Source organism: Glandiceps talaboti, chromosome 4 (genome assembly GCF_964340395.1).
Source record: "Glandiceps talaboti chromosome 4, keGlaTala1.1, whole genome shotgun sequence".
Taxonomy (NCBI): Eukaryota; Metazoa; Hemichordata; class Enteropneusta; family Spengelidae; genus Glandiceps; species Glandiceps talaboti.
The window spans coordinates 3,792,610-3,810,210 of record NC_135552.1 but is presented as its reverse complement, the minus strand read 5'-3'; the positions used below and the strand labels follow the sequence as shown (position 1 = coordinate 3,810,210).

Sequence of the window (17,601 nt, the reverse complement as noted above, 5' to 3'; positions counted from 1 at the left end):
CATTGCTATTTGTTTAATTTACGAAAACATTTTAGGGAGATACCTTAAAATTGAAATCAATAATACTGAATATATAATGAGCTATGAAGTCCATGTTATCTTTTCATCTTTTTAGCAAAGCAATATTCCTCAGTATCAATTATTGTGAATGTCTATATTTTGTTTGAGTTATCTGGTAGATAACAGAATCAGGGGTTGGTAAGAAATATTGCTGGCTGTGTTATAATGAAACAGCTGCTAAGAAACAAATTCTCTGTAGTTGTGATACTAGAACCTACAGTATGTCTGACTACGAAATCCAGTAAGCTATGTTATGACACATGACAAAATGACGACATATTTAACATTAAATCATAACGTAGTTTATTGGATTTCAGAGTTGGATATACCTTCTAAGATTGCAACTACACAGAATTTGTCTCTTAGCAGCTGTTTCATTAACACAGCTAGCGATATTTGGATCATTACTAAGGTTTCTTACCTACCCATGAGAATGACACAAATTATTTCAACACTGTAATTTATTAATTGTTTAAGTTATGTGCTGATTTTTTAATACAAATCTACCCTCTGTGGGTCAAGTTTTTAGATTATCTGTAGCTACACACAATATACCAGTGGAAGTGATTTCATTTTGGCAAAAAAAATGTTTAGCTTTATATGCTAAAATGAATTTTGAACCAAAGTACATACATTTACATTACTGTATTTAATACGAAAGGTTTTGTACAATGTTTAAAGTTTTCTAGAAAGCTTTGGTGATTTTTTCACAAAAAAGGCCACAATTACACTAACTATGATTTTAACATGTTACAACAGATTATATCTGACTAATGGTTGCCATGGCAAACAATTTATCAAACACTCCTCTCAAATGAATCCAACTCGTCGATTTTCATCTAACATAAACAAAAAATTATTTGCATCATAAAAATTTCAAAAATAGTTGTAAAATATACATGAATGAAAGGCAGAGGGGAAACGTGATGTGTGAGATTGGAATTCTTATCTGTTCAACATGGATATATCAACTAAGTCCCACTGTTGTGAAAGCTTGCCTTCACATCGTCGTAATGTTGGGGCATCTTTGCCAGTATCAGCCTTGTCAAGACACAGTCCACTGGAGGCATGAATAAAGGTCTGTTTCTGAAAATAACAAAAGTAACACTTGTTATACAACATGCAAGGTAAGTTGTATACCTTTGAACAGAAAATACAAGATTTATACCATTACACACATGTCTATAGGTTCAATCTGCGGTGCTCAACGCATTCATAAAAACATTCATAATTTCCATTATTTTCCAACTCCTTTCGCAATTAAACTTCTCCCTGGAAATTTCCAGTAACATGACAACTCATTTACATAATAATATGCTTTGTTATAATGCAAACAAGAAAAAACTGCTTTCAGAAAATTACGGCAGGGAAATCATCCTGCTGAAATGACATCTGCAGAGAACATTAAATAATGAAAATCTTACATATCACTTTTTTTTAGAGAGAGGCAGTTGTTGGTTGTACATTTTGTTTGAGTGAGTATAAATCCCCTTACTATTTATAGCCCCTTCCTCATTTTATAAATCCCCTTACTATTTATAGCCCCTTCCTCATTTTATAAACCCCCTTACTATTTATAGCCCCTTCCTCATTTTATAAACCCCCTTACTATTTATAGCCCCTTCCTCATTTTATAAACCCCCTTACTATTTATAGCCCCTTCCTCATTTTATAAACCCCCTTACTATTTATAGCCCCTTCCTCATTTTATAAACCCCCTTACTATTTATAGCCCCTTCCTCATTTTATAAACCCCCTTACTATTTATAGCCCTTTCCTCATTTTATAAACCCCTTACTATTTATAGCCCTTTCCTCATTTTATAAACCCCTTACCCAATTTATAAGCCTTCTTCCTTTGATGCAGTTTTGAACATTTATCAAGTGTTTAGATGTCCATAGTATAGTGACAAGGTCAAAATGTTTGTAAGAAATGTGTGAGAGTTGAAAATTCACAAACTATGCCGTAATTCTGTCATTTGATAAGTCCCTTACCTCTCTATTATATGTCAGTGGTAAGTTCACAAACTATGCCATAATTCTGTCATTTGATAAGTCCCTTACCTCTCTATTATATGTCAGTGGTAAGTTCACAAACTATGCCATAATTCTGTCATTTGATAAGTCCCTTACCTCTCTATTATATGTCAGTGGTAAGTTCACAAACTATGCCATAATTCTGTCATTTGATAAGTCCCTTACCTCTCTATTATATGTCAGTGGTAAGTTCACAAACTATGCCATAATTCTGTCGTTTGATAAGTCCCTTACCTCTCTATTATATGTCAGTGGTAAGTTCACAAACTATGCCACAATTGTGTCATTTGATAAGTCCCTTACCTCTCTATTATATGTCCATTCTTGGTTTCCACCTTGATTATGACACTTAATTTGCATAATATCAGCATAACCAGTTGACCTTGAGGCGTCAAGACATAAATCATCATGTTTTAATTCTTTCTTCTTGGTCCAGGCAAATATCTGTCAGAAAAAAATAAAAGATATGCATAGAATTTGTAAAATGTAGAAATTGGGAAAAATTACATGAAATCTATTAGACTATAAGATTGGTTGTTTGTTGGTGTACACTCTACTCCTATTATTACTTGGGTTTTAGCTAATACAGTATCAACAATGAGGGGGGGGGGGTCAGATTGACATTATACTCATTAGACTAGATGACTTTGACCGTGTAACACACTCACACACTGCCTTCAATTAAGTACAAAACTGCTGTTTTAGAGAGTATTACAGATTTTTTTATCTCCTAATGTTGGACTACGGTATTATAAATATATAGGAAAGAAATCTGTCACTGTATTTTTTGACATTGCTGGGGACTATATTTCGTGAAAATGTTAGCGTGATACAGATTAAAATTGTTGAGACACTGACCTGAGATTGAAAATTAGCCCTTTAGAAGAAACCTAACCTACCCTATCACTAGCCCAGAGTCCATGCTTGCAATAGTACACTTTGATTCAATGGATTCCATGTGTATAAAAGTACATAAAATTACCAACTACAAATGTACAGCATTTTTTTTAAAATATGGTTGAACTTCCCCTTAATACGAGTAATGAGCATGATGACCTCGATATTTCTTTTGAAGAATTCACACTCAATTACACAAAAGGCAAAATTGCAAACCTCATTTGAATTGAAACTTGATGACTTTTGAGACGACAACTACCTATCCTAGACGGATATGAAATCACACATCAATAAACTGATTGACAACTCAATTGATGTACATTCCTACTCCATAATTAATGTGACAGTTATTCATTTCACTTCACTTCTATTGTACAACATGCATATAGCTAGAGACTGCAGCTGTTACAGCCATCCTATTGATACTATGCATTACTTTAAAGTGTAAATACATATAGAGTTGGCATTGTAAAAATCCAATTCATGTAGAAAACTGAAATCTGTCTTGAATTTTCCAGGTGAATACTCAGATGATTTGTGATTCTAAATAGCACAAAAAGTACTCATTTATGTCATCATTGGAAACGTTTTCCTTTCATCGTCCCCTGGGTAACTAGATCTTTTAATGGTTTTAGTGCAAGATAGAGTGGTAGTATTCCAATGTATGTATATATGTATGGATGGGATGTGAATGACTTTGGAATACTTAATAACTGTGTAATCTTATCCTATACACAGCATTCAACTCTAAGCCAATCTGATGTGCCACTTACACATAACATTTTCTTGTAACCCATCAAAATGGATCATTTTGAGTCTAGATTACATTGTCTTGACATAGCCTTAGCTGCAGTTTGACCTTGAATGTGAAGGTGACCGAGTGACCTAGTATACATCAACCAGTAAGGCTATCCTTAGTAATACTTATTTTGATTTGTATACTCAGATAATGTACATGTAAAGGTAGTTATTGCAAAAATGATGGACAAATATTTGAGGCTGACCAGATAACACATTACATTACATTACATTACATTACATTACATTACATTACATTACATTACATTACATTACATTACATTACATTACATTGCATTGCATTGCATTGCATTGCATTGCATTGCATTACATTACATTACATTATATATACACATACATGACATGACATCATGTTACATCACTACATTACATTGCATTACAGACTTGTTTTCGTTATGCATACTAATTAGACATACTTTCTAAAATTAGACTTGTTCTCGTTATGCATACTAATTAGGCATACTTTCTAAAATTGGACTTGTTCTCGTTATGCATACTAAACTCCACCGTTCTTTACATTCATCTCATAGCATCTTTCTCTAGACGTACCTGATTTCCTCCTTGTCCATGGCAAGCATAGATACCTAATTTCTGGTTTTCTTTCCTTCCCATGTTGTCTAAACACTGTTTAGTTTCTATATTTCGTATCTGAAATAACACAAATCGTATTGTTGTAAATCAATTGGGTTACTTTCATCTGGTGGGAGGGGGAGGGGGGAACTTAAACATAGACAATAGAGGGTGTTAAAGCATAGACAATGGGGTGGGGGGGGGGCTAAAACAGAGATTGTAGAGAGGGCTCAAGTATGGATGGATAGTGGGGACTCAAACAGACAATGGAGGGATCTCAAGCACAGAATGTCAGGGGGGGGGGCTCTAGTATGGACAATGGAGGGGCTCAAATATAGACAATAGCAGGGGCTCAAACACAGATGATGGAGGGGCCTCAAGCACAGACAATGTCAGGGGGACTCTAGCATGGAGATGGAGGGGGGTTCAAGCACAGATGATGGCAGGGAAGGCTCTTCCAATGTCTATGATCCACGTCAACCAACATACACATACTATTCTTACCTCTCCAATCACATTATAATCCATGAAGAACTGTGATTCTGGGTAAATATTTTCTAGATACCAACGGAAACTTTTACACTGTAGTCTGTCTCTAAGTTGAAGTCTAGATGAAACATCTCCATAATCTGCCTTTTTAGCTCCTAATAACATAAGAAATAAATGTAGTTAGAAACATAGATAGTATAAGTATCACTAGAGGGCAGTCTGATAGGATCCTTGTAACTTGGTATTTAATTACTAGTATACACAATTCAGTAAGTAGAATACTAGGTATAGTAGGGATGATCACACACCACTGTCACCAGCTCAATAAATGAACATCGCTTGTATAGGTCAAAATAACCTCCCCCCTCCCCCTAGATGAACATACACAAGTGCGACATCAAACGTTTGTATATGATGTAAACTAGGATGAAAACTGTAGCGGTCACACCACTATGATTGATGTAATGTAAAAAAACATGATGGTAAACATATTATACTACTACCACTGCCAGAAACCAAGCATGCAAAATGTATCTCACATTTGAAGAAAGTTATACTTCATATCAACATTTAAGTTTATAATTGAAGGAGTGAAAGTTTTCCGTTGAAATTTGGTCAGAAGTCCAATAATGAAGTTCAGCAATTACATTGATGCCAGACCCCCCCCCCCCCCCCCATTCGCTTATTGAGCTTGTGTGACATTATGGGACTGTCCATTATTACAGTAAAAATTACCCTGGAAAAGTAGAGAACTAGGTATATTTCTGATGTAGCAACCTAGGTATATTTATGATGTAGCAAAACTACCCAGGACAAAATGTAATGTAAACTTGGCATATATCCCCAGAATGTTATACACCTGAAGTATAATCAGGTAGATTACCAAGTATTTCAGGATTACATGAAGGAGGTGAGACTTACCCGGTGAAATCTTATAAAAGAAGTTTTTGAAATCGTCCATCCAGACTTCAGCCAGTCGTCTGTTGTTTTTATTGATAATTGTACCAGTACCACCAGGGAAGCTATAAGGTGTAGTCTTACGGAAGACATGACCTACATGTGAACATGTTACTATCTCAAGAGTACCTCCACACATCCATATCTACAGATGAAATATAAATCATAACACTTTCAAAGCAATAATTCTCATTTGTATATTTTGAGATCAATTTTTAGCACAACTGTACTGTAGTCTAAGGGTCATTTGTTCCCGGAGACATTTTAAAGTATACAAAAGTACATTATACATATCTTACCCTGAATGACATCTCTAAGTTTTCACCACCCCAAATATCCATACCAGGATCATAGGTACCAATCTCTTGGAAGTAGTCTCTATCTATTGCAAATAAACCTCCTGCCATTGTAGGGGTACTGTAAGAAAGGGAAAGCACATACATGGTAAAAATGACAACTATGGCTCATTGAAATTGCTATGTAATGGCTATGGAAGCTTATGATCATTAAAATTCAAGAAACATTACAATCTAGGAGTAATGCTTTCTATAGCAATTACTTTCACAACAAGCTCTCTGATTATTACATAAGAAAATCAAGCTATAGGCATTGTAAAACGGACACAAACTAAAACTAATGTTTTTGCATGTGGTATATTACATTAGTGGGTGATAGCAGTGTCTTGGTTTTGTGGATATAATCACCCTGTATTCAAGATAGTGTAAACACTGAATGAGGTTGACTGTACCTTCACTTCAGCGAAACTTGTTATCTGAGATGCCACCCTATTGTGAGTGTAATTACTAATTACATTAAGCTGTAATGACAGATTCTGTCAACATGTAATTGTTACAATAACAATTGTAGTTGGTAGCTGTATTTACTAGCTACTAGTTAGTCTAGTTACTATAAGTATACATGTGGTTGTTTATGTTTTCTACATTCTGTCTGTCTGTCTGTCTGTCTGTCTGTCTGTCTGTCTGTCTGTCTGTCTGTCTGTCTCTACTAATTGGTTACCATGTTTAGTTTACTACAAACTCAATCTCCAGTCTAAAAGTCATGTGGGGAAGCTGATATAAACATCATTACATTTATATCAACACTCCAATAGCAAACTAACACTGTTGGTGGTAAGAACAAAATGTTGTACTAAAGAAAGTCCTTTGACTACATGGTGGAGTTGATTGTAACACATACATATAGTTGACTGGTCATCATTGTAAAATAATCTATATAGTTAGGAGATGGTGATCCATTTGTTTGAGTCACCCTGTATGTATATATAGTATATATCATAGTCAAGACTTTTCTTAGTAAATTAACAATTCACACTATCTTTATAAAATCAGATTTTCCTTTTACCCACTAGTTTTTCCTGTCTTCCTGCCCCTCCCCTTTTGTGAATGTACTTTATTTTTTAATTTACTTTTGTCATCATATATTTCAACTCTGCCTATATATTATCTTTGAGAGTCACAAAATGAACAAGAAGGTCAACTTTTTTTTGTATTTAACAAATTTTTTCTATTGCAGTCAGAAGTTGAACAAAAAAGAAGAAAAACAAAAAGCTGGAAAGTAATTCAAGAAAAGATTACAATTCATTACAAGTCATTTGGACCAAGTTTTTTAAAGAAAATCACCCCATTTCTTTAAGTGCTTATCACGTTTGTTCAAGAAGGACAGCTTATTTACACACGTCTTCAGCAATACTCATGTAGTGTGGTGGAACAGAAGTCAAGGTATTGACCAAGAAATTGAAAGCTTGTTATTTTTATAACAGGTGGGCAAAGTTTATTTGATGTACTGAGATTTGACTTACTTGAGTGGCATTGTTCTGTCTCCTTTCCTTCTATCCATTTCTCTTTTAGGCACTGGATACCAGCGGAAATTTAACTTCCAGTTGAAGCCTCCATACGTCATATCTGAGCCAGCATGGAACTCAAAGGTTTCATCACTGATTACATCAATGATGGGACACACAACTCTGGATCTGTAAAAGTAATACATGACACAACATTTACTTACATACAAGACCAAGTTTTTTTTCAGTTTTACCATGGTGGGTACACTAACATCCCTAGGTTACAAAACAGACAAGGGTACACAACATTCATGGTGGTATTAAAGTTGGTAATGTCTACCTGGCAAGTCCAACATGTTACCATAGTGACCCACAAAAATAATGGTGCAAAGTGTGGAAATATATGCAAATTTTATGCAACTTTCCCCTCCATTACCAGCATTCCCAACCATAATTATGGTACAGAGTACAGTATATAGATATATATGCAAATTTAACCAGATTTCTCCATCTGTTTCCAGGCTTCTCAAAACCTTAGCAAGTAACTGTTACCAATTACACCTTACAATTGGTGAAATCACTTCTATCTGGTATGAAGTCATCTCACTATGACATAACCTTGATGATAATCTGACCCAATAAAGTTACAATTTTCCACATGATTTGACTGTTTTCATGATTTCATACAGTCAGTGATTTATAAATAATGTCACTGGGCATTCAATGCACAAAAATAAACAATCTCTACATTATGGTTACTGTAATAACCTGCCTTGACATGTTTGTTTACAATGAAGCAGGTGGTAAGTCACCAAGTGCATTACAAAAAAAAAGGTTTAGAAATTCTCTGTTTCCTTTAGTTCCTAATGAAAATGTGGCTATTGCGTATTAACAGTATGCAGTCAGAACAGAGAGGTACAAACAAAGTAGGAAATTCAATTATCTTGGAATCAGAACAAACTGAATGATTGAGTAGTGTAGTCATATAAAGTGATGTATATGTAGTGTTCAGTCAGCTTTAAAACACCCTGGAGAGTGAAATGGTGCAACAAAGTCATACAGACACTGAAATAATTGACCAATTTTAGGAGCTGAATAGACAGGTCACCACTTCAGTACAACTCTGACAATTTTCTGTTTATCCTAGAGAAATGGTTTTTAGCAGTATTGATGGAAACAAGTATACATAAAGACACTAATCTCTTTCTCAGCCTATCTTTACTTTGTTAGACTTACAAGTAATTCCTTGGAAAAATAAAGAGACCCAGATAATCAGTACTTGTGTCATGTATTCTTGTCAAAGCTTTGAAATCAAGTGAGCATCGATTTCATTCAAATATTGGCAGTAAATTGGTTGAATTCTATAAAGAGTTTAGTTTTTCTCCCCTTTTCTTCCTTCTCTAAGAGATTGGCACTGTCTTGTTTTCAAGGAAACTGACAATCTATTATTTTCTCACGGTATTTGGCAGCCATATTGGATTCTGTAGATCTAAAATAGATTTAATTTTGATAGTATTTTGACCTTTATTTCAAAATTCTAAGACCCTGATTTTTTTCTTGACTTGAAATGACATGGGTTGAAGTTTTTTTGAACAAAAGTAACAATAAAAAATTGCAGAGACTTTTCCGTGGCACATTTCACACTTTACAGTAAAGTTCTCAATTTTGATCTAGGAATACTTCTTTAGTTATCACCAATGCACTAGGTACAATAATCTAGAATCACATCAATTTTCTGTAACTACGATGACAAATATGAGATTTCCTCAGCAAAGATTTTTGTCATTGATACTCTCCATTTATTTTAACATTGGATGGGACACATTTAAGATTTCAAATCTAAAAAGTAACAAAAGACTTCTTTTTGATGGATGTTGCCATTTCCGAAAGTTGCATCCTCACATGGTGATTCAGAGAAACTGGTATGTAACTTAAAGGTTTTTAGGGGATAATTCTCGATCTTAGTATCTGACTTAATTGTTTCAAAATTTGATTCCTGTCTCTATTCCACCCTTGCTTATGTTATTGAACTCAGTTAAGAATATATTAATTTCCCTAGTTATCAAACCCTCTCAGTATCTCAGTTTATTGACAAACAAGTAATTGACAATTGCTTACATATGGACATCAAGCTGTACAATGGCACATTAACAGTTAGTAATGAGGTAATTCAGTTTGTAAATCAAAATCATTTAATATGCTTCCCATAGTAGTCGTTTGTCATAATTTTGAAGAAACTTTTATTTCGTTTTTCATTTTTTATTTATTAAAGAAGAAATTTGACAGCCTGCATTGCAAAGCTCAAATAAAATCTACCATTACTGCATAACTGATATTTGCAGTGATTGAATACAACACATTTTACCACAGGGCAAATAATATTTGAAATGAATTCCATATATCAAATATCATATTCACTGAGTATGCAGACATATGGAAAATGATATCTCAGTCACATATTATATCTTTGAGTAATAGATATTATCTAATTTGTGGTTAAGTCCAGCATAACTCATTCATATATATATATCAAGCTTTAGTCATTTATATTTATCTCTATTTTAATAAGATTTTAGTTTAACTTCTTAAAATATGACTTCCATTTTTTTGCACACACTTCTGTGCTGACTGTGGCACAAAACAGAGCATTACTGCAGAATAAAAGGACAATTTATCAGAAGAGATAAAAACGTCAGCCCCTTTCATTTTTATAGTTCACGTTTTGAACATACGTAGAAATACATATGACGTGTTTGACAATGGTTTCATGTGTTACATAGAAATACATATGACATGTTTGACAATGGTTTCATGTGTTACATAGAAATACATATGACATGTTTGACAATGGTTTCATGTGTTACATAGAAATACATATGACGTGTTTGACAATGGTTTCATGTGTTACATAGAAATACATATGACGTGTTTGACAATGGTTTCATGTGTTACATAGAAATACATATGACATGTTTGACAATGGTTTCATGTGTTACATAGAAATACATATGACATGTTTGACAATGGTTTCATGTGTTACATAGAAATACATATGATGTGTTTGACAATGGTTTCATGTGTTACATAGAAATACATATGATGTGTTTGACAATGGTTTCATGTGTTACTGTTACATAGAAATACATATGACGTGTTTGACAATGGTTTCATGTGTTACATAGAAATACATATGACATGTTTGACAATGGTTTCATGTGTTACATAGAAATACATATGACGTGTTTGACAATGGTTTCATGTGTTACATAGAAATACATATGACATGTTTGACAATGGTTTCATGTGTTACATAGAAATACATATGACGTGTTTGACAATGGTTTCATGTGTTACATAGAAATACATATGACATGTTTGACAATGGTTTCATGTGTTACATAGAAATACATATGACATGTTTGACAATGGTTTCATGTGTTACATAGAAATACATATGACATGTTTGACAATGGTTTCATGTGTTACATAGAAATACATATGACGTGTTTGACAATGGTTTCATGTGTTACATAGAAATACATATGACATGTTTGACAATGGTTTCATGTGTTACATAGAAATACATATGACGTGTTTGACAATGGTTTCATGTGTTACATAGAAATACATATGACATGTTTGACAATGGTTTCATGTGTTACATAGAAATACATATGACATGTTTGACAATGGTTTCATGTGTTACATAGAAATACATATGACATGTTTGACAATGGTTTCATGTGTTACATAGAAATACATATGACGTGTTTGACAATGGTTTCATGTGTTACATAGAAATACATATGACCTGACAAGTTGAAACATAATTTGCTGATCTGTATCTTTTCTCCTTTCTCTTTTTCATTATTGTATTAGTTCTTTTGTTGTTATGCTCTTATCTCTGAATACTTGTACTTCTATTTTTATGTCATGGGCTAAGGCCTTAACACTTGCAATAAACCATATTACATATGACCTGTTTGACAATGGTTTCATGTGTTATCCCCTTAGTATATAAATTATGCATTTGTATACTTGCTATTTGCCATATAAATCAAACCAAAAGTATAACAGTTACCATGGCAACCTGTTATCATCAATTTCTGCGTGACATGCTGGTTACATATATAATTTGACATTGGTTTGTATCATCACAGCAATCACAAAGAGTGCATCTAATCAGCTGATCTAACGATTTCAACCATGATGATATTGACAAGTAATCTGACAGGTTATTGATTTCCTCTCCAGCTGTAACATAAACAAACCTAGAGGATATCATACATACACCAAGTTTAATTACCTTGAGACAAGACCCAATCAATCTTACAGTAACGAGAAAGGGTTTTACCAGGGACTATTTGTCTAATAGGTTTTCAGTATTACAGCTAATAGACAATGAAAGGGACTGCCTCAGATTGTTGCACAAGCTATTAGAGGAAGCCAAATTTTGTTATGGTGCAAAGTCAGAGAAATTCTTTTGTTCTCATTCCGTTGTTGCAAATATGCCTGGAAAGTATATCATGATGTTGTCTCCTAAACCTCACAATTATTATATTATGTACCTAATACCTAACAGACAGGCAGTAGGACTTTTCCCAATAATGTATTTGTATTACACAGCATTTAGAGCAAGACAGTATTCAATACCGTTCAGTACATTTCACCAAATTTCACAGTACTGACCTGCATATAAATTTCACTCTAAATCTGGCATTTTTAAATTAATGGCTTATTTTGAATTCATTATTGTTTATGTTGAGATCAGTGTTAATGTCCTGGTACATCTAGCAATGTTGAAATCAAGTCAAAACTGATATAATTTACTCTATACATTATACTATCATTTTGTTTAGGAACCTTAATTAAGTAAACTTAGGTACTACTACCTACACATATTTACACAATCTCTAGCAAAATTACTGACAATTGTTCAAATCTACAATTTTCTTGAAAAATCCTGTTCACGTGTAGGCATCAAACAGTAAGAAATCCAAAACTCAACACAACAGTTCAATCATTTCTAATGGTTTGTAAGATGCCTTTGAGTCAAATGTCTAGCCAATCACATTTGGTGAACAGCAATGTAAGAAACAAATCATCTAAAAAAAACACATGCTTTCCTCCACATTATATAAGACAAGTCTATAACTCAACAATTTATTAATATTAAATAAAGTCAATACTACTACTAATAATAGTGTGATAAAGTAAGTAGAAGATTGCAATTTGCATGAACTAAAAACCCATCTCCTTTTAACTGAGCTAATTTCACTTTCTCTGCTAGTGTGACAATTTAAGACTGTCCCTAATACACATAATGGTTTTGTGAAATGAAGACAGTTCTTTGGTTACATGGATATAGCCTACATTTATCTAATTTATACTCATTATTACTCAGTACAGATTTTCTTTTACCCTACTTCTTACAAAAACAGGATGCAATAAACAGATTTTACCAACCAAGTGTATGTATTATTTACACAAAACACTTCAATAGCATTATACAGTTATATGACAGAACCCAAATGTTAGCTTGATGCTATCCAAGTGGGAAAATGACTCTTTTGAGTACTACTATGGAAGTACAGGTACATGTACAAAAATCTACCTGAGTTCCCAAAGTATTTCAACATGGTTCCCAAGCCCAGTTATTGGAGAGGTATGGATATATTATATATATGTATAATTTAAGTCATTTTTACCTGTTCCCCCCACCCCACCCCATGGGTCTATGCTATAACAAGACATACATATATAAAACCTACCTGTCCTCAGCTATCCTTGCCATCAGTGGTTCAAGCCATCCCATAGTACATTCACAATGGGCATCTAAGAATGTTATAACTTGTCCAGTAGACACACTAGCACCTCGAAGTCTGGCACGAATCAAACCACTTCTTTTCCCCATTCTTTCTATTTTAACCCGAACTGGCAGTTTGCTGACATAATCTTCTAATTCCTTACCAAGAAATTCTGTAAAAAGAAAATAAAACATTCCAATTTCATGGACTTGTACAATTATGTGAATTTTTATTACTATATGATATACAGTCACATAATCATTACCGATACTGTTCTACTTGCAAAGAAGACATTGATGTAATCTGATTAAAATCTGGTTATTGGAAGGGTTCATTTGCTTTATTTGTCATATCTTACATCTACTGTACTTTTCCTAAAGGGGGGGGGGGGGGGATGTTTGCCTTCCTCAGGGAGGAAGGTGGTCACCTGAGGTACAAATAAAAGAGAGGTAAAGGACAAATAGTAGATTTAATATAATGGTAAATAAAGTAAAATCCAGTATTCTCCTCAATCAGATTTCTATCAGAGTGATATACACTATAGATCATGTAAGTGTATACTACACTTAATCTACATTTTGTATATACAATATAGATCATGTAAGTGTATACTACACTTAATCTACATTTTGTATATACAATATAGATCATGTAAGTGTATACTACACTTAATCTACATTTTGTGTATTATAAGTTATAGTGCTTAATTACACCAAGTATCTCTCTCGTCTTCTTCATTTTTTTTTCTTTCTTTTTTTTTTGGGGGGGGGGGGGGTGAAACCTTAATACATAACTTCAATAATGTATCACTGACTCAGGCTGACTACATGAATGGATGAATTCACATATTTTAGATGACATGGTACTATATTGCTGTTTTGAGTTGTCATAATGTCAGTTAGATTAATTGCTAAGATATGACATGTATTACCACTTTATCAACCAACACTTACTAAAAAGATAATGGTTTTATATTAACAACACTTAGACTTGTCTTATACTACATGTACTCCAGACTTAAGTCATTTTTATTCAGAATTTCAAATTCTCTGAAAGTCTAATATGTAAAATCTAATTTGTCTACTAAATGCATATAATGCAGTGACATTTGTGAATATGTAACTCAGTAATTATATTCAGAATATCACACAAGCAAAATTAGATTTATATCTCAATCTGAAATCTCATGAAGAAAATGGCTTGATATGTATTGTCTACTGTAAATAGGATACAATTAATTTTATCATTAGATATAATCACAAGGATAACTAGACTATATACTGGTATGCTGTGTCAATTTTTTAATAAAGTTATCTTGACTGTTCCTCTCTGGTGTGATATATATACAATGTATTAAACTCTACATTTTCTTTATTCAGAGAATCATATTGGAAATAAGGAAGTATGCCAAAATACACCACATTCTCGTTATCAGAGAAATAAAGAATTTCATGGTTTGGTCACTTGGAGTCTTGTTTGTAAGCAGTTTTGGGGCAGAAAATGATGGTCAGAACAGTACATGTATAGTAATATAAAGACAACAGACATGAACTTAGCACTCATTTCCCATGTTGTTATCACTGTACTATTTCACTAGCAATTACCAGTAATCAAAAACAGGCCTAACCATGACTGTCATTTCCTTTTTAAGAACATACAGTTCTTAGTTTTTACACACATTTTGTTCATGGCTTTATGCATTGCCATACATTCAGTGGCCATCACTAAATTCTAGCCCTCACTTTGTCAAATCACTTCAGTAACCAGAATATGGCTTATTGTTGGAGTTGGAGTCACCACATGGTCTACTGCATGTACATGTATATGCAATACACTATAATTGAGATTTGGAAAAAAGACATGCAACCCTCTAGTTACACAGTTATATGGATAACTGTTACACAACTGTGACTTACAGATAGACACACTATTAGTAGTACATAGTACATAGCAAGGTAACATCTATACCCATCCAACTATGACAATGTACTTTGGGTATTTCTATTTGTCCTGGTACAGAAAAAAAAAACAGTATTGAAAATAAATATGTTCTGACTGATTATATTTTGAGAAGTCATTTTGTAATCAATGACACACATACAATTGTACACATGGTAGGTTTGTTCTCCAGCTGTGCTCTTGTAAATTTCATTTGTTAATAATGCAATTACACACAGTCATCCACAGATTGTGTTGACAAATGGACAGTTGGCATCTGAATTGAAAAATAATTAATTATAATATATCGCTGACAAATAATGTCGGGATCCAAATTTCTTATATTTGTAGACAAAAGCCATAGATTTAAGACTTCACTGATAAGGAGCAATACAAAAATGTACATACATAGAAATCCTTTTTATCAAATTGATGTATACCGGTACTAAATAAACTTATTTCCTAATTGCCTTTTCACTTTTCTTTGAATTATACATTTCTGTCAGACAAATTTCACCTTCAAAAAGGCTCCTTATAAAAACAGGGTCAATGAGAAATTGTCTACCTACTAGTTTGCAGTATTTCAAGGACTGAAAACAGTTTAAACTTATGTGTAGATAAGATAAATATGGTTGCAATGCTCAAAAATATGCCATGCTGTATGTTACATTGAGCATGTACTTCCATAAGTAATAAATTACAGTGAAAGTGTTATACTGTCATTAAAGGGTAAATGGGCCAACTATTAGTATCCTATTTTTTTCTCTTTTTTTTTAAACAGGTTATATAAAACCCCCAGGTTCAAATCTTGCCTAAGGATTTAGCCACTCAGAAACAAACGTCAGTGATGGGGCTTGAACCTGCAACCTGTAGATTGCAAGCCGGCCACTCTAAGTTCTAACCATTCACCCATTATGACTCCATGAGATATAGCATTACTGCATGAATGTGATGGTGCTGTCACCCACGAAATGAAAGTGGAGACAATATGGATGCGACTATATGGTATAAGATAATATTGATAATAATATTGATAATAAGATACATGTTTTTCAAACATATGATTTCACAAAAGAAAATCAAATGGACAGAGTCAGACTAATGCTCACTAATAATGATAGCTTCAATGTTTCCAAAATTCACACAAAATACAAAGATTTTTACTTTGTGGGTAAAAAGAGAAACTTAAATGGTCTACCTCTTTCACTGGCATCATCTACAAGTATAATTTCTTCTAGAAGCTCCCTAGGTGACCTATTGATGATACTGTGTACATTTCTTACAAGTGTACTCCAGGCTTCATTGTGAAATACTATGACTATACTAGTAGCTGGAAGTTGACTGACTGGAGGATATGTCTTCTTTTTACATCTGAAATAAAATGAGACAAACAAGATGACATTAAAGAATTATAATGTACATGTAATAGGTTTGCTATGATACCCAAACTTGCTAAAATCTCAATCATTACACCATGCATAAGCCAACCAAATTGAACAAAAAATATGGGAATTTATACCCTTGTCGTTTTACGTCATGACTACACATCTATGTCACGACAACACGTGTCTACATCACTGGTTCTGCTGTGTTTGAAATATCAGTCAAAATGCTGAAAATTGCCATAACTTCCTGATTTTTCTTTGATTTTATCATAGACCCTTCATGTAGGGTCACACCTACTACATGTACACGTAAGTGTGTATGTGTTAACACTAATACTATCTTTATACTTATTCATAACATAGTGATAGAATTTTAGTCTTCACCTACTTATCAAAATACTACTATCACATATCACAATATCTTGTGTAAAAATGACAAAAAAATAGAAAATAAAAGTTAGACTTCTGTGCATCATGCGATATGACCATACATGTAGACTTTGGAGAGAGACAACATTTATGAAGTGACTTATCCTGGACAGTAGAACTCAATCTCATTAAATGTGATGTGCCAATATGGCTTCATTGCTGTATTTTAATACCTCTATTTCCTTCCTAGATTATCATTTATTCCAGGACCAGAAAATTGACAACAAAGGATAATATACGAAGGAAGTAATAAATAAAGCAATCAAGCTGTATTCACAGATCAGATTTTAATGAGACTGAGGAGAACTGTACATAACTTATCAAGTAATACAAATATCTGTAGTAGACCTAGAAGATGATTGGTACAGGACAAAGACATCTAATTGACTTAGTTACCATGACTACTTTGAGGT

At 33.4% G+C, this 17,601-nt stretch overlaps 1 protein-coding gene across 1 annotated transcript in view; it reads right to left on the bottom strand.

Moving 5' to 3' along the window:
- Positions 1-424: 424 nt before the first annotated feature.
- LOC144433877 (polypeptide N-acetylgalactosaminyltransferase 1-like) overlaps positions 425-17,601 on the bottom strand; it is a 50,297-nt gene continuing 33,120 nt past the window's right edge. The window contains exons 4-12 of the mRNA XM_078122268.1: positions 16,573-16,745; positions 13,401-13,608; positions 7,648-7,818; positions 6,128-6,245; positions 5,793-5,973; positions 4,887-5,026; positions 4,362-4,460; positions 2,400-2,540; positions 425-1,146 (exon numbers count right to left, since the gene is read on the bottom strand). Of these exons, the coding sequence (XP_077978394.1) occupies positions 1,006-1,146; positions 2,400-2,540; positions 4,362-4,460; positions 4,887-5,026; positions 5,793-5,973; positions 6,128-6,245; positions 7,648-7,818; positions 13,401-13,608; positions 16,573-16,745 (1,372 nt within the window). The 3' untranslated portion in view covers positions 425-1,005. The remainder of the gene's footprint in view (positions 1,147-2,399; positions 2,541-4,361; positions 4,461-4,886; positions 5,027-5,792; positions 5,974-6,127; positions 6,246-7,647; positions 7,819-13,400; positions 13,609-16,572; positions 16,746-17,601) is intronic.